General features: G+C 45.2%; 1 protein-coding gene across 5 annotated transcripts in view; it reads left to right on the top strand.

The window, feature by feature from the left end:
• LOC149349987 (uncharacterized) overlaps nucleotides 1-1,585 on the top strand; it is a 228,811-nt gene extending 227,226 nt beyond the window's left edge. For all 5 annotated transcript variants that reach the window (XM_089578984.1, XM_089578987.1, XM_089578988.1 and 2 more), the window contains one exon: nucleotides 733-1,585. In XM_089578984.1, coding sequence (XP_089435110.1) covers nucleotides 733-947 — 215 coding nt within the window. In that variant the 3' untranslated portion in view covers nucleotides 948-1,585. The remainder of the gene's footprint in view (nucleotides 1-732) is intronic.
• Nucleotides 1,586-21,301: the final 19,716 nt, after the last annotated feature.

Genomic DNA, 21,301 nt, shown 5'->3' with positions numbered 1-21,301 from the left:
CTAATATTTCACGACTTGAAAGAATACAGGGTAAAGCACTGAGGTTCATTCACAATAGGTACAAACAAACAGACTCGCCAACTGAACTAGCTGCAATCTCCGGGCTCGAAACACTATCAACAAGGGCAAAGCACGCGCGTCTAAAATTCCTCTATCAGCTTCTTCATAACATGTTCAAGGTTGATCCATCAAAGTACGTTTCACCGTCACAGAAACGAGCATTAAGAAACCAGCACGCGAATACACTAACTGAATATGTACATCACAGTGATACCTTTAAAAGCTCCTTCTTCCCGCTAGTAACAAGAGAATGGAATAGCCTAGATGCATCCCTTACTAACGCGGATTCACTTTCAGTTTTTTGCTCTGAACTAGATACTGTGTTTTAAAAAAAAACTGACGATCTGGATTAGTTTTGTCGATATCTTGCACTACACGGTCTGTTGTGCCAATGTTTTCTTTTTAACTTGCCTTTCGTGAAAGTGCTTGTACAAATTTGTTAACTTCGTTTTTGTTTTCTGCACTGCATGACTTGCTCCTTGTTCCTTGTTGTTTTGAATTTCAAAAAGCTGCTTTGAGTAATCAGATTCACTTTGTTAAATCTGATACATGTAATGCCAACCTGTAATGGTTTCAACTAGAGACTGGCAGTATTCCAAATAAATAAATAAATAAATACCAAAGTGGCACCTTCAGAGAATTAAGAATTCATCAAGATGTACTTTTGTGCAGGATTCCAAGACCAAGCTACCACATCACCAGAAAAGAAACCAAAGGCCAAAGCTGAGGAAACATCTGAAGACAGCTACACAACCCAGACAACATCATCCTGGATAAGAGAGGCCAATGTTGAGCCCCTTCTTCACAGTTACACCAAGCATGTGTTAGTCAGCCGCAACGAATACTTCTTCAGGCTGTGGCATTATGCCGACACACTTTTTAAATAAGTTAGAAATAATATTACTAGTTCAGTAAACATACTTTGCAGGGATTTTAAATTAAAGAGCATGTGCATGTATGTGAGCATACACTTTCTCCTTAATTTCAGATCCCTGAATACAAATCAGCTAAGTAGACAACAGTACTTAACATTTACAGCACATTTATACCTTAAAAAATTGAAAGGCAAGCAATAAGAAATATCAATTTTAAGACCATCTAGGATATTATGCTGTGATGTGACTAAGGTGCACCACATATCATACATTTTTCGTCGCAAGCTTGTACATTTCCTTGAATGAGTTGAGCCATTTTTGTACCATATGAAGTGACAAAATAACATTGTGCGATTTTGTGATACAGTGTGTGCAAGCTGCTCATGACAGCAGTTTGCAGGATGGCGTATACAAGCAGTGTACTCTTGCCATCATGAGAGCAAATGAAATATGCAAGGAATGCTGCTTTATTGTTTTGGTAACATTTATTAAAGCTGAAACTGATACAAAGCTATGGTAATCCTCACGGGTTCAAAACCAACCCGACTGTAATTCTGTGTCAGTTTCACCTTCGTCTTCTTTTATTATGACATTGCAAGACTGTTAGTTGAATTTTGTTGTTTGTGAATAAAATTTGTGTTGTTACCAAACCTGATGGGAAACATTGCTATGCAAAATAATGACTCTTACCACCTTAAATTTGTAATAAAGGTGGTCCAGCATTAAAAATAAAGGTTTATTTTGTAATTCTGCGAGCCCACAAAGAACACTAAAAAAACAAGTGTAAGAGATTAGGCACCAGAAGCCAAGTCTCCAAACAAATGACCATTGCTAAAAATGTGCAGCCAGGTTGAGACTGACTGCAAACCTGTCTCAAAATCATGTCTGCTTATTATGTGCTTTGCTATGTCAGAAAAAAAAATTTAGGGGTGTGCAAATATTCAGAAATTTCGAATATCAAATCAAATATCTTCCTATTCGATTATTTGAACAAATCAATTACGGTGTATGTCCAAAATTATTCAAAACGAATCGAATATGTCCTCAATCTTTCAAATACTTTTTCAATGACTGGCGCGAAGTTCAAATAAGGCCTGCCGTAATTTTCTTCCACGGCTCTTCCATAAACAGTGACCATATATGCCACTTATCATGCTGCCGCGATCAGTATGCGGTCCATGGGCCGCACCGCGACACTGAACCCTTCATCACAGCATGGCATCAGAGAGTGGACGACGCAGCAGGGCCCAGGCAGGTTCAGCAAACCCGGCCTTTATGCCTGACCTCGGAGGCCATGCCAAATACATAGCTCTCGCCCGTCTCATGCACTGAGGTGTGGAGGTAGTTTACTATCTTCCGTTATCAACAGCAAAAGCTACCTTTCCTATGCGCGTAACATGACAATGACAAAGTCAATACACTGACTTTGTGTTGCGACACCCCAAATGGAGATCAGTGTAGCGTCTTTCAACAGATACAGCTATAAATGCGAAAGCAGCGCTTCGCTGTTTTTCACGATTACTCATTGAGTATTTGCACAAGCAGCGAATATTCGGAAAAGTATTAGGTTTGTACTCAATTCACTTCCCTCACTATTCGATTCGTATTTGATTCGGGTTTTAACTAAATTATTCTTATTCAATTTGGTAGCAAAGCTACAGTATTCGTATTCAATTCGGTTCGGAAAAGTACTATTCGCACACCCCTAAAAAATTTCACATATCTCAAAAGAAAGCAGAAAGAGGCCTAATGAGCCAATAAGTTTTCAAAACCAACCAAAGTATAGACCAACGAGAAAATAATTTGACACCAATAGAAAAAAGTATGACAGAATATTCTAAGTCTGTGACTGGTCCCTTGATTTATAGCAGTAGGTAGCAGTTATGGTGGTAAAGGTGGACAAGCATGGTCAGTCTTGCACGGTGATGCCACCAGTGCTCAGGTTTGTGCAGTTCAGTCTTTCCTTTTATTCCCACACCTCTGCTGTGTTTTCATCAAGCAACATGGTTAAGGAGTGGACACCCAACTCTAAGCCAGTTAACTGATCTGCGTACTCTAGTAAATGCAACACAGCTTAGATAGCCGCTTGAGAAGATTTTATTCCTGTTTTATTTTGGTTCTGTTCGATAATTGTGGAAACCCATGCTCAGTGCCTTGTATATCACACTTGCAATCCCTCTCATTGAATAAAACAGAGCATGTACAGGAAAACTCTATGAAAGCATCCACGATACTAGCTTCACAACAATGAAATAAAGAAAATAGCTCTTTCTTGCCACCACTCGAAAGTTTCCAATTTTACAAAAAGCATGCACAAAGAAGTGCAAACAAAAGGATACCTGGGAAGCCTGTTACCATAAAAGCTTTGGGAAGTAAGACGACTGGCACAAAATAAACACCAATCACCATAAATTTGTCTATTCTGCAGCAACAAAAGAAATAACTCAGGGTTCTCCTTACTACAGTTTTGAACTTCATTACAAAACTCTTAAGAAATGCAAGCAAAAATATGTCATCAAAGCCCATCTATTGAAAGAATGACTAAAAAACTGGCCTGACAAAATTTAAAAAAAAAATGAATCAACAATTAATAAGAAACAGAAGTGCAAGAATTCGGACAGTGTGGCTGATGTATCGCTACAGCTTTACACATGAATATAAACTACAGGGTATGAAGGGTACACGGCATTGAAAAACAACTACCATGAAGCAGAAAGAAAGGCATAGGATGCAATACAGGAACTGAAACTCAACACGCAGCAAACACTGGAGAGGAAAGGTGGAGGTTTCAGGTGAGCGCAACCAAAGCACTGGTATGAACAAGAAAAGTACAACACAGCCATTCCATTATGACCCCTTTGGTTGCAATTAAGTCCAAAACCCAGTGCCTTACTCCTGCCACTGCTGTTGCACAACAGACTTATTTGGTGACGTATGCCAACGAAGACTCATGATTTTTCTTCCACAATAGTGGCTGATTTTCGTAAGGCTTCCACTCACAGCCAGAGACCCTGTGGCAATAGTAATTTGCATTCACAAAGGAATGTAAAAAAATCGTAAAATGTGGGGTTTAATGTCCCAAAGGGCTATGAGGAATTCTGTAGGAACACTGTATGGGCTCTGGATTAATTTGAACCACCTGGAGTTATTTAATGTGTGTTGACAAAGCATAGCACACGGGCGCCATTTGCATTTTGCCTCCATTGCTTTTTCCTTTACCGTTAGGTTCCATGAGATTACCACATAGACAATCATGCAGTGATTATCAACATAATACTAGAGCTGGCAGTGCACAACTGTGACAATTAACTTTGTGACTAATTTGTTGCAGAACCACAGGTAAAAAACTCTTTTTCATTGCTGCACACAGAATAAATTGGTCTGTGATAACTAAACCAAGCTTTTTATTAAAAATATGCAGTCTTCAGAAAGTGGCAGCTGGCAAATATGCAAAGATAGTTCGAATAATAAAGAAACACCACATTAATGAAAACAAGCTTCGAAGAGCCATGTGTAGATATTTGTAAGAACTGCAGTTGTATCTTACCAAGAAAAAGAAAACCAACCACTGCACGATAACTCTTAGCAATTCATATCAGAAAAGTGTCCCCACATTTTTGTTTCATGGCACACCTGTACAACTTGAGGGAAGAATCAACAAAAAATTTAACTTTGCATACCAGTGAATTTTCTCAATTCCTGACAGTTAACCCACACATTTTACAGTTACTGCAGCAAAGCAGGCCAGTATGAACAAAAAATTTGGAGGACGCTTAAGCTTCGCCTTTAACAGTGTAATAGAGTACACGGAGCGCCACCGCCCATTCGGCATGACGCCTTGCACGTTGAACAAATCGAAAATTGTTTTTCTGAGGCAAAAAAAAATGAAACAATAACAACCTCACTTGTCTTGGTGGACACCCGAACCGCGCATGATACTTATACTATAGGTCACCGGTTCCCCCGATTATATGTCGCCGGTTCGAATCCCTGCTGCGAGCTAGGCTCTAAATTAACTAGTAAGTTTATGCTGCACCAAACGCTGAATCGTATGGCACCATCTTGAACATTCTGCAGCAAACGGTTGCCATGATACGATTTTATCCGACGCGCGGTGCCGACTATTACTACTACGCCGATGGCTTTTCTACCAAATGAGCTGTACACGCTGCCGCACAAAATATTACACTTCAATAGTAAAACAAGTGCCACAACTCACTTGGCATCACTTTTCGAGGCTTCATGTTTTGAGCAGTCAGTATCACCTGACCCTCCACGATCCTTGAATAAATACCAATAAATCATCTCTCCTGTAACTAGGTCTCAAAGACATTTGGGAGCATGAAAAGGCTATCCTATTTCATGTGCACTATTCCAACATTTTTATGCTTCACCTTTTCATAAAAATGAAAACTGTGACAACATGCACAGCAATGTTTCATTTTTTTCTAAAACGGCTGCTGTGAACACAAGAACAAACTCACAACTCCTTCAGAAACACAGAAATTTGGGTTCACCAGTATGACATGACTGTAACTGAATTAGTATGAACTGCCAAGGACACAAGAAAAATCAAAACCATTATCATTACTTGCTTATTCACATCAACCTACAACACACTACACCAGCCTGCTGTGTATGCTGCACTGACTACTGCATACTGCAAACTTTTTAGATAAAGTATATTTTTGAAAAACCATGTATTGAAATGTTTACATAATAACTTTTACTGCAAAGTTTACTGAAATTTTTCTTTAAACATTTATTTAAAGTTGGCTTGACTAGTGAAGGTATTAATTTCTGTGACTTCAAAACTTCTAAAAGATATTGTAAAGCTGACTTTATTTTGATGCCAGTACAATTAATGACATGAGTAGATATTTCAATAAGAAGTACCAGAGCCAAAAGTACTACATACTAGCTCACTCACATCAATCTACAAGACATTACCCCAACCTGTGATAGATGCTTAACTGGTACTACTGCATACTGCATATAGCATACCTCGGCACCAATAGAGGTGGCTCAATCACACTCACACTCACGGCCACTCGCACTCATATCCACTCATTCACACTCACATTCATGTCCACTCACACTCGCAACCACTCACTCACACTCATGACCACTCGCACCCACAACCATTCACTCACACTTGCACTCATGTCCACTCACACTCACAACCACTCACTCACACTCGCACTCATGTCCACTCACACTCGCACTCATGTCCACTCACATTCACAACCACTCACTCACACTCATGACCACTTGCACTCCCAACCACTCACTCACACTCGCACGCATGACCACTTGCACTCCCAACCACTCACTCACACTCGCACGCATGACCACTCGCACTCACAACCACTCACTCACACTCATGACCACTCGCACTCCCAACCACTCACTCACACTCATGACCACTTGCACTCACAACCACTCACTCACACCCGCACTCATGACCACTTGCACTCCCAACCACTCACTCACACTCGCACTCATGTCCACTCACACTCACAACCACTCACTCACACTCGCACTCATGTCCACTCACATTCACAACCACTCACTCACACTCGCACTCATGACCACTCGCACTCACAACCACTCACTCACACTCACAACCACTCATACTCATGTCCGCTCACTCTCATTCACGTTCACTCATTATTTCCTTGTTTGCTAATAACGGAGGGGTTGAGAGATTTACTGCCGCAGCCGAATGCCCTCATGGCTCCCCTAGCATAGCCTGTGTCGCAAAGATGGGGTGCTGAGCGGCCCAGGCTTTGTCGGGCTATTCGCCCAATTATCACAGCTTCACTGCTCGATGAAAGTGGTCACTGATCATGTATATTCCATGCACTGAATGGTACGCACGTGCGCTTCCGGGCTTGCTGCTGAGACGATGAGTGCCTATTCAGCGTCAGCTAAGATGCTTAGAGAAGTTTTTGAACGGTGCCCATAGGCGTGCGCAGGGTTCTCCATGAAAATGAGCCATGTTTCAGCGCAGTGCCCCCCCACTCCCAACCTTCTCTCCTATACCCTTACAGCCAGAACGGAGCGCAAAGGTGAGGAATGATTATAGAACATTTATTTCCATGTGATGTAATTTCAAAATATACAAGATATTATTCAGCAGTAGTTTTTATTTTAATCTGTAACATCGGCAGAGGAATATATGGTACAGCGAGGATAAGCCGCTGGTTCCTTCACACTCAAAATGTGAACGAAGGGACAGGAAAGGCTAAGGGTGCTTGCCAGAGTTTCCACAAGAGGTCTTGTCTTCATCCTAAGACAGCCCTCTTGTTTTTTTTTTTTGTTTTTTTCTTTCGGTATACTGTCAACCTCAACCCATGCTGACATGCACTCACTCGCACTCACACTCATGACCACCGGCACTCATATCCACTCAGTCGCACTCACACTCGCGTTTACTCAAACTCACAACCACTCACTCACACTCACTCTCGTGACCACCCTCACTCACATCCACTCACTCGCACTCACACTCATGTCCACTCACACTCACGACCACTCACTCACACTCACCGACGTGAGTGTGAGTGAGGCGATATGAGTGCACTCATGAGTGAGTGTGCCGACCTATGAGACATTGCCATGTACAGGTGTTACTCCTCAAACCGGAATATGTCTGCACATCACTGTCTCAGGTGGCACAGGAACAAAGACCCAACAAATTTGGAATGTCTGTGAACGTGCTCAGAGCCCCTATGATCATATGAACAAGAGCTGTTGAGATGCGAGGTAAAGATACAAAAAAAGAACCCAAAAACAACACATTTTCAAGCTGTTTCCATCCATCAATAAAAGTCCTGTGTAACTATACACACCTCATGTGATAGAGTTACAAAAGTATATTTATGTTAATTGTTAACTCCACCTCTTTTGCATGCAATAACTAAGTACTGAAATTCTAGAGTTCTCTGAATTCCTGATTTCTTTTATTTATTGCCCTATGGAAACCAAAGGTAACTACGGTTCCTCAAATATCATAACATAAAAGAGAAAGTAAAGATATTTTAAGCTTTTCTTCCATTGAAGTTTCTTAGCCAACCTTCCGATCCATGAACTTCAATTCTTCAATTCTCAAAAACGCTGAGAAGTTTGATTTTTAATATAAAGAAGCACTAGCAAATACTTCTGGAACTGGAATATCAATGCAGTTTAACTTCAGAGTACACATGGATGCCTTTGATAACACATTAATAATGAAAAACCCATTTAATTTATTTCAATCTTGTGTGGGTAAATGACTAAAAAATTCTGAGCATAACTGGTTTGTAAGAATCAGTGGTTGGTGAACACACACAATCATCAGCCACCGTGGTGGCTCAGCAGTTATGGTGCTTGACTGCTGACCCAAAAGACGCGGACTCGATTCCAGCCACGGCAGTCGTATTCTAATGGAGGCAAAATGCTAGAAGCCTGCATACTGGTGATGTCAGTGCACATTAAAGAACCCCAGGTGATCAAAACTATCGGAGCCTCCCTCGTAGCCTCAGTTGCTTCAGGACATTAAACCCCATAAAACAAACAAAACACGATCATCAGCTCTGCTTGCCCAGCTTCTCAGTGACACACAACACATTCAGGGCTCTTTGCAATCAAAGCTGAAACTAATCCAATAGTAAATGACTACAACTGTTCTATTACTGACTAAAATTACTGTACTGGAATTCCGTGTCAATATTTCTTCAAAGCAGTCCTATGACCTGAGAGCATTTGAAAGCCTCTTGCATTGCAGAAACTTGGAAATTAGTCATTAACGGAGTCGTACTCGAGCAGAATGTGAGTTACAACCGAGAATACAACCAAAAGTGCATTGTTGCCTACATTACTACAACTACTTCTAGCAGTGCTTCATTTCGTAATTAATTTCATTGGACAACGCTAGTCGCACAAAATGAGTGTTTGCGTTGCACCCATCTGAAGTATATTTTATTTACTAGCACAAGTGAAGGCACTTAATTCTTTATCGGTGCTACATTGACGCAGAATAAATTCAGCGCTGCTTACAATCTTTCTCACAAATATTGATACCACAACCTCAAAACACTTGTACTCGGCTGGAATCAATGACGTCACACAGGTGCAGCATGCAACACCATAAAACTGAGTCATAGCATTCTTCTATGCCATTACTTTGCACACCAGCAGCCATCCACCAAGGATTGTCAAAACATTTATCATCTGAGGGGTCAACCCATGAAAAAAACGCAATATACCTACCCTAAGAATTTCGATGGAGGCAAAACTCTAGAGGCCCGTATACTGTGTGATGTCAGTACACGTTTGTATGATGTCAGTGCACGTTAAAGAACCGCAGGTGGTCGAAATTTACGGAGCTCTTCACTACAGCGTCCCTCATACATTGAGTCGCTTTGGGAAGTTAAATCCTCATAAACCAAACCAATCCAGCTTTGAAATGAGGTAGTGCTACTGAGTTCAATAAAGGTGCTCTCGACATTTAAAATATATGCAGGACATCCCGCATATTATAATATGAGTTAGCGAAAATCAATTACTTAACTTTCCAACCATAGCAGCAATGTCAGAAGAAGCTGCTAATGGCAAAATTTTTGTTGCAGAAGCTTTATTGTGCAAGCACTCTCCACACATTGAACACAGAATGCAAAATTTAAAATGTCTACTGTAGAAGCATACATTCTGAATGTCCTAAGCTTGGCAGCTCTCCCTCTGCTCCTTTTGGGTTTCCTGTGCTTCTTTCAATACATAAAATATACATTCAGAATACAGCATTCTTTTCAGAATATTCCGCCTGCCTGAGGTCTCTTGCAACACTTTAGAACTTCCTAATTAAAATGTTTGAAATATATTGAACAACACAGAATAAATACGTGTGCTTGTTCTACATCATCGTCAAAAATGATGCATTCTAAATTCTTTCGCTGCAACAATTCATAAATTGTATCAGACTGATATGTAGAAATGCAAAGAGGCAATCGGGAACCGACCGGAATATCAACTAATTATACCTGCAAACTACGGTGGCAACGAAGCCCACGTAATGAAGCCCGATTGTTACTCCGTTTGTTAGGGCGAACATCCAACGAATGAAGAACGAACCGATCGAAGACAAGAGCCAAAAAAGTCAATCATCACAACTGAAGCACACTTATGGTTTCATTGGTCCATATAGTACGTACAGGCCACATGGCGAGCAGTCATTGCGATAAGCAATGGCACATCATATGAACCATGTGAGCCACACTAGGTAAAAACCCGGCGACGCGGTCACAGTTCGATCACGCAGCGAACGTGTGCGAAGAAACCGTGCAGCTCGTCAAACGCCATCACTATGTTTAAGATTTGCGAAAAAAAAAAAGAAACAAAATCCATAATGCTACAATCTGTACAGCACATGAGATCAGTTAGTAGCAGTTGCAAAAAAAAAAAAAAAAAAGATTGATCAAGCAGCTTTTCAACTTACCGTGGTGTACTCAGCTGTCACCGTTTGCAGAAGAGTCAGAGCGCAGAAATTCTCAACCAAGTGTTCAGCAGGTGCAGACAAACCCAATAAGCTGTTTTGGTTTGGCTGGTTTGGCTGGTTTGGCTGGTTTGGCACTCAACGTTCTGAAGACTTGTGTCTTTCGTAACGCGCGCCCGCGCGCTTTTGCTACTTTCGCGGTCCTCTCCTCTCTTTCCTTGTGGATGGACAGATGATAATGGCTTTACTCTTTGTATCGGGCAGCAGCTTTCGCCACCTATATCCTATGACTTCTCCATAGTTAGTTTTTTTTTCTCTACTTTATTTTTAAAATGTTCAAATTGACTATATTTTTTTCTTCAAATTCACCGCTATATTGACTTCCTCACAGCAATTAAAGCTACCAGTGGGCTATCCATGCATGTCACTGTGCGCCTATGTTGTGCGCACAGCGCGTCTCAAAAACTCAACACATTACACTGCATATGCATAGAAAGCAAACAGTGCTAAAACGGGGGCTAGTTGGTTTTGCATCATCGTTAAGCGCACGGCTTTTATTTATTTTTTATTTATTTTTTATTTTCACAATACTGCACACCCTCATTTGGGTCCAGGCAGGGAGGGCAGAAAAACACATTCAGACAATCTCACGAAGTGCGTTGTCAAAATCAACAGCCGATATCACTTGTAGAGGCAGGGCGTTCCATTCGTCAATAGTTTACAACACAATCACGAAAATCAACGTTGTGTGTGTTTTTTCGTGTGACTGTGTTGTAATGTAGCACGCTTAACAATGATGCATAGAAAGCGTCCTACCATTTACATTATTTTGGTTAGGAAGCAGAGCTAGACGCCACGTTGGTATTCCGATGATGAAAATTATGCAATACAATCAGCGGTGTTACAGTGCAAATCGAACCGGAATCGAACGTGAACCCGAAACCGAAACCGAACCCAAATTTTCCCCCGGAACCAAGTCGAACCATGGAGGAAGGAAAGAACTGAGTCGAACCCATGGAACATGGAGGAAAAAAAACTGAGGAGGGAGCGTCCGGCGACAACCTTGAAGCCTAGTCTTAACAAGTAAAGATATAGCAAAAAAAGAGAGTGTGTTCCCCGTCATGGAGGTTTCTTTCCTCCATGCCCCCCGTGATCACACCACGTGATAGCGTGCGGTAAAAGTCTAGCCCCGCTGCGCGCGCGCATGCGCCGATTAGCGCGGCAGACTAACTGTAGATCAACTTCCTTGCTGTAGATGCCCGCGCCGCGGGTCGCGCATACGCGCGCACTAAAACATACCGGGATCAAAACATAAAGGACCGGCTCGGAGAGCGAAAAACTGAGGGAGAAAACGACTTCAAAACACTCGGCTTGCGAACGCTGGCCGCGTGACGTCATGCTCCCTCCTTAGTTTTTTTTTTCCTCCATGCCATGGAAGAAGATCGAACCCTTATTTTTTTTTTTTTTTTGCCATCTTGGAACTGAACCCAAACCGGAACGATTCATAAGAACCGTTCCGAACCGGTTGCTTGCATGCTTTCTTCTTTCAAACGATGCGTTTGGTATACACCCCGTGGTAATCGTCTACACATAATAACAAACAAATTGATGCCTGTCGCCAGCGGGCGGCTTCATCACGTACGCAGTTCTCGGACTGCTCGATCTTGAATTATCTGTCTGGAGGCTTATATCTGCTTCTCGCTGTGATAAACTTCCCGTTCTTGGAGTCTCGCACGACAAACGGATTGTTGAAGTTTTTTTGTTTTTTTTCGTAGAACGCTTGGGCGACGGCATACGCGTTGAGCACTCAATCCGCCTCGGCTATGTCGGGTACAGGTGGATGGGAGTAAAGCTTTTTTTAGAAAAGCTCATGAAGGGACTTTAGATGGGAGTGGGGGGGGGGGGGGGGGGGGGAGGTTGAGTTGTTGAAGGCGCATTTTTACCAGTGAATGCCCGGATGTGCACCCACTGGAGTGTGCATCAAAGGTGGAGGCTGCGCGCTCACCCCCCCCCCCCCCCCCCCCTTGCCCACACGCACACACACACACGCACTCATGCATGCATGCGCGCACGCACACAGCGCAGATATTTTTGGGCAAGGAAGCTAAACTGCTCACGCAGTAAAAAGAACAACTAAAAGAGTAACTCTAACCTAACTCCGAGTGGGATTCGTACCAGTCGGCGCAACAGAAAAGCTCCGTTTAGAGCCTTGGGCTACTCGACCATCTCCGAGGCTTCTTGTTATATATGAACCTTCCTGACCCTCCTGCCTTACCCTAGTAGCACAAATTGCTGCTAGAACATTGCAACAATACTGACTTTTTAGGCAGAATGAACGTGGCTGTCCTCCTTTGTCAATGTCAAAACAATGTATGTAGAAAAACATTGCTGCAGTATTTTCTGCGATGTTGTGCTCACATTTGACATATATATAACATTGCGCCAACATTTCCTCAATGTTTCGCAACATATGTGACATTCTTAAAAAGTTGAGCAACCCTGCACGAGCATGCAGGCCTGCCAATTGGTGTGCTTCACAACATATATGGTTTGCAGGACCGAGGTAACCGAGGAAAACGAGCGAGCGACCATTGAGCTCCACAATACAGTACTACATGCAACTCATGCACTCACCTCCGAACGGATAGCATGGATTCAAGCTTATATAGCCGTCACTGCAGGGTGTCCCAAGGACACCCTTCAGTGTGTCCTTCCCAACAAACACAAAACCTCCTCAAAATCTCCCAAAAATGACCCATCGGGACATTTGGAATCTCCCCAGGAGGTGCTCATTTTTCCCGAACACATCTAAAAAACGTCCCCACAACTAGCAATGTCCAAAAAGTTGTGCGTCCCATGGAAAGCCCCAAAAGGTTAATGCTCGATTTCTCGGCTCTGGTTCAATAAAATTATTCCTCATTTTTCGTGCAGCCTGCAGGCATCCAAGCGCACATATGTGCCAAATTTCAGGTGCATACTTACGTTACAGGTGGTGTAATCCACCTTTCCACTCGTCTGAATGCGTGCTGGCTCGGCCGTTCTGTACTTATCCGTTTACGTGAAATGTCCTAGCATTTTACACACAAAGGAAATATGAACTCAAAAAGTCACCCGATTTGGCTCATATAAGAGCAAATAGCAGCGCCATACAGAAGTAATTTCAGTTTACTAGGTGTGCTCTTAGCACGAATTGCATCCTGTCGTCCATGCCGGCGACCGCACCATACACCACCACAATCAAAATGCATTCATGTTTCATTCAAAGAAAAACAATACAGACCGAATTGAAAGTCCGTGCCGAAAAACTTACGTTCAACGGCGCAAATCTGAATGAATACAAACAGCAGACGCAAACGTATGCACCATTTAATACACAGTGTACATAACACTACGGCGCCATGCATATGATGGCCACTTTTTTCTCCAGCCCTGAGAAATCTGCAATATGAAGCAAGTAAAACAGAATACAGGCTGAAAGTTGATGCACCTTAAACGAGCATTCTAAGGGCTTCAAAAGCAGATATGCACATGCAAAAGCAAACGTATGTAAAGAGCAACTTCGGTGACAAAAGAAAAGACGAGATGGGCGTACGCTGCAGAAACGCAGTTTCAGGGCACGGATTTTCTTCAAGTTGAAACCCCCCTCGCGCTTAGAGACTCGGAGCAAGCTTCAGCGACGTGTTATCAAAACAGAAAAAAAATATTAGTTCTACTAGGCGAAAATAAAAAAAAATGCGAAAAGGGCCTGCAGTATGCTTAAATAAATAAATTAAATAAATAATTAAAATAAACCAACATACCTTGACGACGTTGCCTACGGAAACCCAGGGATGAAATACAAGGCTGCAACAGCTGAAACCATAAATTAAACGCAGGCTTCTGTCCTGCGCCTTCTCACAGCACAGCGAGCGCTCAAACTACACGTTACACCCTCGTAACGATCCTGGGAGTTTTATTTTTTTGTGACTAAGTGTGGGGATAAGACTGCTTGGAGCCAGGCGGGAAGGTGAACGTGCTCAGGTACGTGCGGTGGCGCGCTGCATCCATGGTGCGGCAGACCGCGCATGCGGCACAGTCCAGCGTGGGAGTCGAGATCAAGGCACGATTAATCCAGTGGGAGAGAGTCAATATAACCACGCGAACACTGCACAAACTATACCGCTGCGGCAGGATGGCTGCGCGGTGGCGAAGTTGGTAGAGCAGGCTAATCCATGGGCACTCGCAGAAAGAGAGTGGTGGGTCTCGGAAGGTCCTTCCCGCCTCAGACCGTAGTAGACGGCCACGCTGCCACCACCAACGTGCTGCAGTCGTCGGAGGCGCTGAGGAATGCAGGGTGCGTGCGAGGAGTCACCTATTGCCACGAACGCCGCCTCGAACAGCGGCATCAGTAGGGCCGTGGAGCTGCGCAAAGGACTTGCGATGCGCAGCCGCGGCATCAGTTCCAAAAGGAATGGTGTGGGCACGCCGAGGTGTGCGGGAAAACTTCCGTGAATCCGTAGCTACGAAGTCCACGACAGCCCAGTTGGCGCAGTGACGAGAGCAAGAACTGCCGCGCGCTGGGGCTTGTGCTCGAACGTCTGGGGCAGCGCGAATAAGCGTGCGCAAAATGGCGTCCGTCCAGCGAGGAAGCCGGGCGAGCGACGGGAGGCCATTACCGCACTTCTGCTAGACAGCGGCGCAGCGAGGAGTGCCGATAGTCGGAGACGCCTGGAGGGACCACCACACAATTTTGAAGTTGGGCGCAAGCTGGGAAAACGCTAGAAGACGGGAAAGATGTTGACCGCCGCTGCCGGCGGTGCGATGAAAATGCAGACCGCCGCCGCCTGCCTGCAGCACGGAGCCGACGGCCCACGTGCGAGAAACGCATGCACCGAGAGAGATGCGGGGTTAACCGCTTCCTTCGGCTGTTCTAATGAAACTGCCGTTTCATCTCTCAAAACGACGAGTGCAAGAGCAAAACCTTCTTTCCCCGCAGCTTGTGGCGCGAAGGAGAGAGAAAAGAGAGCGCGAGCAGTCGATTTTTATTTCTTGTTGAAAATCATTGGTCCCAAAACGTTATGCCCAGTTACATTTCTGGGACGAAAATGCATTAACTCGCTTTTGTTGCTGCCTAACACTCCAGAAAAAACGTTTCTAGACCATTAGTGGGAGCACTGCCTTTTTGCTTGTGTTTCTATGTCGTGCCTCTATGGTCTGGAAACGTTTGATAAACGTTGTACTGGGACTGGGACATTCCATCCTTTTTTGGAGTTTCTGAGGAGGTTTTGTGTTTGTTGGGTTGTAACGGACACGTGTCGTGTTTGTATCAGTGCCGCACATCAGTGATTGTATCGCGCCGATGCGCAACAGTAATGCGCAGTAGGTACAGCGCTCTCGCTCGTGCCTATAAAAGCTGTGCCTTCAATAAACAGTGGTTCATTCTTGCACTGACCATGCTGCTGTAAGCGTCGTCCCTCCGGCTGGTTACAGGTGATAAAGCTTTTTGACAAATTCATGGGGCTATAAGCATGCAGGCGCAATAAAAGACAGTTTCGTTGCAAAGTATTGCTATAAAAAAATGTTTATTGTAGCAACAGACGTCGGAAAAATTCTGGAACCCTGTGCTTGAAATATATTTGTAATGTTGCTTAATTGTTATGCATTATAACGTTGCTTCTCGATGTTGTTCCAGCGATGGCAAATGGCATATGTTATGCTAACCAATTTCTGAGCACGTGGCTGCAATGTTAACAGATAGTGTCATTATGACCAATACGCTACTGCAATGTTACAGTATGATGTACAACATTGTGACATTGACACAACATCCTGGCGGCAGTTTGTGCTACGAGGGTACTGACCGCGTCGAATTCGATCTCGGCATAAGGCCTCGCGCCACCATGACTACCTTTCTCTGCCTGCACATGAAAATTCCAGACGGTGCACACGTCAAAAAAGGGGAACCAGTCAGGAGGTTGAACTTGAGCAGCATATTCCTCCTGTGTTAAAGTGCACTCTTGTCTGAACAGTGACCTCGTTGAACGCGGCGGTTCTGCGTCCAGCATGCGGATTTTCCACACGCTAAACAGTCCTATGAACACGAAGAGTTCGCACGGAATTCCAGAGTTTTTAATCGCAGACAGAAATGTTATACTTAAATGCATGATCTCAATGAGCTTTTTTTTTTTTAAGAGACTGCTTAAGTATGTCCCAAACGAACACAGCATCACGACAAAAAAAAAATCATTTTATTGCTCAATGGTTTCTCGTTGCTCGCACAGGTAGAAATTCACTGACCACGGCACAAACGTCCCCTTGGCGCGAGGTACGTCCTAAGGTGCAAGGGCGTCCGCAGAATTTTTTGCAGGGGGGGGGGGGGGGGGCATTGGTTGTTGGCGCCGGAAAGGGGGGGGTATATTCGTAGCAAAAAGGCACTATTTGCGGAGTAAATTTATTTATTTATATATAAATAAAAACAACTAAAATACACACATGAAAGAAAAATTACAAACAGCAAATTAAAGCGTGGCTAGGAGAGATACATTGGAGTTTATCAATGAAGAAACAATTAAAATTAATAAAAATGCAAAAAGATACTATCACTTTGTGGAGAAGAGTGCCCAGTCTTGCTGCATTCGGGTTCTCGACTCACCCGGATTGATGACCAGCACACAGCACAATATGTTCACAAACACGCAACTACAGTCACTCAGTCAGTCTTCCTTGAAGAGCAACTGTAGGCGACGGGTTATGATAAATTCATTTCCGTGCTTCATTACACGCACTCAGTGCACACTCATCATACACATTGATTGGAAAAACGGTTGAACGCGTACGTTGGGAACAAAAGATAACTATATATACAACGAAAACTTATTTACAAGATAAATGCACGCTCGGAGCTTCATCGCTCCATATTGCTCGCGCATCCGCACAGTCGAGCAGCCGCACACACACTGCTCGCCGCTCGTCGTTTTCTCGTCCCCTGTCTTGGTTGTTCTCACCTTCGTTGACAACCGGCCACTAAAAATACCGAAGCACAAACACACAGGCGCGCACACGTGCAAGGCCCGAATGTGCACTTTGGGGGAGAAAGGAACGCCGCGCGAGACTTCCGAGAGGAAGGGAAGGGACACTCGCCACTCCGGTCGGAAAATTTGTTTTTGTGTTTTTATGGGGTTCAGAGCCCCAAAACGACTCAGGCTATGAGGGACGGAGTAGTACAGAGTTCCGGATAACGTCGACCACCTGGGTCTCTTTACCATGCACTGACACGCACAGTACATGGGCGCTGTTGTGATTTGAGGCCCATCCAGAGGTGACAGGCGAGCCAAGCAGGCGCCATCGGGCTGCGTTGACCAAAGGCGCTGGTTTTCGGAGAAGACGCAAGGAACGCTGGTGTGGGGGCGCCTCTGGAGACTGCGTCGCCGTGAACAAAAGCAGCTAATCCCCTTTGCCGAAGATTCTGAAAGCGGCGCTTCTACCGAACTGCGCTCTCCCGTGGATCGGAGGAGACAGCGAGCGGCGGCGGCGCCAACTCATCGCCCGCTTGACCCTGAGCAGCCCGACAAAGCGGGGGTGGACACGGCTGATTTGTCCTTCCCTCCTGAAGAATTCATCGGTGACCGGCGTAACGAAGGCGAAAACAAGATGCCCTGTGCACTGTCTGCCTCCGTGTCGCTATCTCTCCAGAGATCAAAGAAACAGACACCCATCTCAACGGCTCGAAACACATGCTCGCCGGTGCCGCTGTATGTCTGCAACAGGTCGCCCTTCAGAGCTAGAAAACGGCGGAACGACGCGCGCCCGGACGCGGCATTTCGCAGGTGTGACCCAGAGCGTGGAAGCGGGGCTGCTTTTACCCTTTTGGCTGAGCGCACCACCGCCCCTGGCGTGCGGCCATCACTCACGGTTCGAGTGAGTGATTTTCCAGGGGGGTGCAGCCGCCCCCCCTTGCCCCCCCCCCCCCCCCCCCCCCCCTCCCTCCGGACGCCCATGCTAAGGTGTAAGGTCCATGTCTGAAGCGTGAAAAGGTTTTTGCGGCCGATTGAAACTACTTTATAACGAAAGTGACGGTCATGCGGATTCCATTCGTTATATTTGATGTTCGGAGCATGTGGATTCTTCGTATAACAGCCAAAAATACTAAGGCCGCAATAAGTGGTGTTTGTTTCGTATAAAACTACGTTATGCGCGCCTACTTGTGCAAAGCAGAGCCTGCCGCGGCTCTTTCTCTAGGGCGGTCATTTAAACCTCGTCGAGACCCTTGCTGCCAACAGACAAATTTAAGGACTGGATATAACTAATCGTGGTTGAAGTGTCCACGGCAGCTGGTGGCAGTTCGGCCACATGAATGTGATTCCTGGCAGAGGGGAGAGCTAGTAAATGGTGTTCAACGCCTTTGTCAGAGCACGCTGTTGAGACGCGGGTCCGCTGTCGCCGACCGGCAGGAGCAATGACGAGACGGGGAAATGATTAGGAGCAGCATGAAAAGGATAAATGTATTCACATATTTACAAGCAGCAGCGAGAAGCACGCTACATGCCACGATGTATCAACAGGAAATGACACAGACAAAGGAGAAGGAGCCTTTAAAGAGAGTCGGCACAGACTCCCGCCCCTTTTCGTCCAATCAGGAGCGTCCTGGTGGCTGATTGGCCTGGCAGGCTTGAACGCCATATCTGGTCATGGCCGGGCTAGAGGGGTGACGCGCTCTAGCCCGGCCGTGCCCTGGTAGCGTCCCGGTAGCTGTCCGGCCTGAACGCACAACGCGCTCCATGAATACGACGCGCGGGCTCGGAGAGACGCAGGCCTGGACGCCATCCTTGGGAGCGTCCCAGTGTTCGAAATTTGCGTTCATAACAACGCGCTTCTGCGATTTTGTGCTCCGCAGGAACGTAGTTATCCGAGGAATAATCTGTCCAGCTATGCATCAACGATTGAAGCGCTGCCACAAATCTACATGCGTCAGATCACATGTGCTTTCGAGCTGCTTCTGTCGTTCCTGGGCTGATGCAGCGACGAAAGTACAGCGCAGCGCTCGTGGCACAGAGTGCATCAGTTTCACTTTCCGCTGTATGACGATGCATGCACGTGGTAGCAGCGCAAAGGATGGAGACGACTGGGCAGGCTATGGATACCACGTGACCAGCATGGCCAACAAGGATTTCAAAATTCTCAAATCGCTGCTGTTAGTTCATCCACGGCCGTGGTCAGTAGCTTCGCCTTCGACGATGCCCCTGCCTCGGGCGCACCGCGCTTCTTCCATTTGGGATGCTTTGCCCAGCCGGCGAACACGCAGGCAATGATTGCCCTCCTAAGCCATCGGCGGGCTTGAGCCCAAACAGGCAAGTAGTTTGTGCAGGAGAATCTGTTACAACCTGGACAGCTAAATACAGAACACCATGCAGGTACATACATACATACATACATACATACATACATACATACATACATACATACATACAGCCGCCGCAGTGACTCAGTGGTTATGGTGCTCGGCTGCTGACCCGAAAGACGCGGGTTCGATCCCGGCCGCGGCACTCGAATTTCGATTGAGGCGAAATTCTAGACGCCCGTGTACTGTGCGATGTCAGTGCACGTTAAAGAATCCCAGGTGGTCGAAATTTCCGGAGCCCTTCACTACAGCGTCCCTCATAGCCCGGGTCGCTTTGGGACCTAAACCCCACAAACCGTACATACATACATACATACATACATGCACGCATGTATTTGCAAACACGGAACATACATATCCAGTTTTGAGCAACGTGGAAACTTAGGCTTGTTGATTATGATTTGGATGTCCTGTTTCGTGAATATCCAGATTATAATCAGCCGTTGCATCAGCATATATATCCATCACTTCAGCTTCACAAGCATTTATTATCTTTTCTGTACGCTCTCATATAAATCGAATCTCGACATGAACATCGCTGCAGCAGATCTGTGAATCTCCATTCGGCATCCAGAAATCGACAACGATGTCCTGCGGACGTACTCCAGACGGTATTGTTTCAGCACAATGCGTGATGGATGTCCCACGGATGGTTGTTCACCATTCAACGGGGAAGAAAAAAGCAGGCAAGCCTCGGGCAAGTTCGTCATGCACAGCAGTAACTGGTCCAGAATATACATGCTGGATCCCAGCTTTGAGAATAAAATTTCGCTTCAGCCTGACTTCGTAAACCATGCTGGTGTAGAGTTGTTTCCTGTAATCCTATATAGGGTTGGTCACTTAAGTCGGTCAGGCCTCTGACGACACAAAAAAATTATCACGGCTATTTTGAACAGCTGCCCCGGGCGACGTTTTTATTCTACACTGCCTCTTCACAGCCAACGAGGTGGGGTGCCTCCAAGCCTGATGGAGGTTAAATATTAGACGGCATGTGCAACCTCCACCTTCAGCGGACAGCGACAGATATATACCACCACAATGCAAGGCCCCGTGATCACATTACCACACAGAGCAGTTCTCCGCTCTGCTTTGGCAGTTTGTAGTGATAGAGAACGGCCGGTGTTAACGGCGCAAGGTGCATTCACGGCTCTGGGGCTGCGAATGCGATGCCTGTCAAAATATTCTACGCCGAATTAGAATGTCACATCATCCCCGAAATTCTGCCGAAATTCATTCTGCCTCGCAGATGCTAAAATCCTTGCGCCGTAACATAAACATATATGCACTGCTATGGTCTGCGCTGCGCATCGCACTTCATGACAAACGCATAATCACAGGAAACACGGTAAAACCTGCAAAACCAAGATAACCAAGAGCCAGCCAAGTCATGTTCAGGACTTCCTCCATGAGGACAACTAAAATTGCCAGTGTTGTTAGCGCGCGCGCGTACAAAGTGACTGCACTGCTGCTACAGCTGCATATCGTCGGGTTGACGAGAACCCAAGTCCTCCTTTCCTC

Source organism: Amblyomma mixtum, chromosome 3, assembly GCF_055824585.1.
Source record: "Amblyomma mixtum isolate Tamu chromosome 3, ASM5582458v1, whole genome shotgun sequence".
Classification (NCBI taxonomy): Eukaryota; Metazoa; Arthropoda; class Arachnida; order Ixodida; family Ixodidae; genus Amblyomma; species Amblyomma mixtum.
The sequence above is the reverse complement of the archived record's forward strand: the minus strand, read 5'-3'. Positions and strand labels throughout refer to the sequence as shown.